Source organism: Phallusia mammillata, chromosome 6 (assembly GCF_965637545.1).
Source record: "Phallusia mammillata chromosome 6, kaPhaMamm4.hap1.1, whole genome shotgun sequence".
In the NCBI taxonomy this organism is placed as follows: domain Eukaryota; kingdom Metazoa; phylum Chordata; class Ascidiacea; order Phlebobranchia; family Ascidiidae; genus Phallusia; species Phallusia mammillata.
The window spans coordinates 13,952,799-13,954,154 of NC_137257.1; the positions used below are offsets into that span (position 1 = coordinate 13,952,799).

At 41.7% G+C, this 1,356-nt stretch overlaps 1 protein-coding gene across 1 annotated transcript; it reads left to right on the top strand.

Moving 5' to 3' along the window:
* The first annotated feature begins 495 nt into the window (after nt 1-495).
* LOC145234315 (general transcription factor II-I repeat domain-containing protein 2-like) lies at nt 496-1,115 on the top strand. The gene is made up of 3 exons (XM_080099056.1): nt 496-606; nt 685-912; nt 966-1,115. The coding sequence occupies exons 1-3, from the start codon at nt 496-498 to the stop codon at nt 1,113-1,115; spliced, it is 489 nt and encodes a 162-aa protein (XP_079955182.1).
* The last annotated feature ends 241 nt before the right edge of the window (nt 1,116-1,356 follow it).

Consider the following 1,356-nt stretch of genomic DNA (forward strand, 5'->3'; position numbering starts at 1 on the left):
TCCATAACACTGAGCATGTTAATCTTTCAACAGTAGTATTGATAACACATTATGACGCCACAATACACAATGAAGGTGTTTACAGCAAGAGTTATAATCTTTCTCTGCATTCATACAAGATGGCGTCGGTTATCAAAAAGAGAAAAGTCAGCAGTGAGGGTCGACGTTTTCAAGAAAAATGGAAACTGTAATACTTTTTAACTGAAAATCAAACGAATTGTGTTTGCCTAATTTGCCACGAGAGGGTAGCAGTTTTTAAAGAAAGTAATGTGAAAAGACATTGCCAGACAAAGCACGCCGCTGCGTTTGACAAGATAGAAGGCAGCTGTCGCCAAGAAAAGTTAAAGCAGCTTCTAGGCTTGCATCCCAACAGCGATTTTTTACGAGGACCTGTGGGTCTTACGAAAACATCACTAAAGCTAAGTAGCCGTACTTATAGCGAAACACGGAAGACCATTTACAGAGGGTGCGTTTGTCAAAGATTGAGTTATGAAAATGGTGGAGAATATATGTCCTGAGAAGAAGCAAGAATTTAATAACGTTTGTCTGGCTCGCAACGTCGTTGCAAGAAGAATTGAGGACGTTTCGGAAAATATACAAAGACAGGTATGAGAAAGGGGAGCAATGTTTGATTGTTTTTCATTGGCCTGCGATGAAAGCACAGATGCGTCTGATACGGCACAGCTATTAATTTTTATAAGAGGGGTTGATGACAACATGGATGTTACAGAAGAACTACTCGACCTGGAAAGTCTTAAAGGCCAAACAAGGGGAATAGATTTATTTGCGTCTGTTTGCGCAGCTGTTGACAAGACAAAGCTACAGTGGAGCAAACTTTGTGGAATAAGTACTGACGGTGCACCTGCCATGACTGGTGAACGAAGTGGGTTGGCCACACTGATTTGCAATAAAGTCAGTGAAGAAGGTATATTTCTATTAAATTGCACTGCATTATTCGCCAACAGGCTCTCTGTGCAAAAGTTCTCAAACTTGATCACATTATGGGACCAGTGGTAAAGGCAATCAATGCTATTCGCTCAAGAGCCCTTGATATCCAGGCAGAATACGGAGTTGTATTTTACTACAACGATGTTAGGTGGCTTAGTCAAGGGTAGGCAATGCAGCGGTTTTTCTCCCTTAGAAAGGAGATTAACAAACGGGAGGGGGCAATGCAAGAACTATCAGAACCTGCGTGGCTCACAGATTTGGCCTTTTTCGTTGACATAACAAAGCATCTAAATGCATTGAACGTCAACCTTCAAGGACGAGATGCAAAGGCCTTCAAAACCAAGCTGCAACTTTTTCGAAGACACTTATCCCAAACAGAAACCTGCACTGCACACTTTCCGTCTCTAA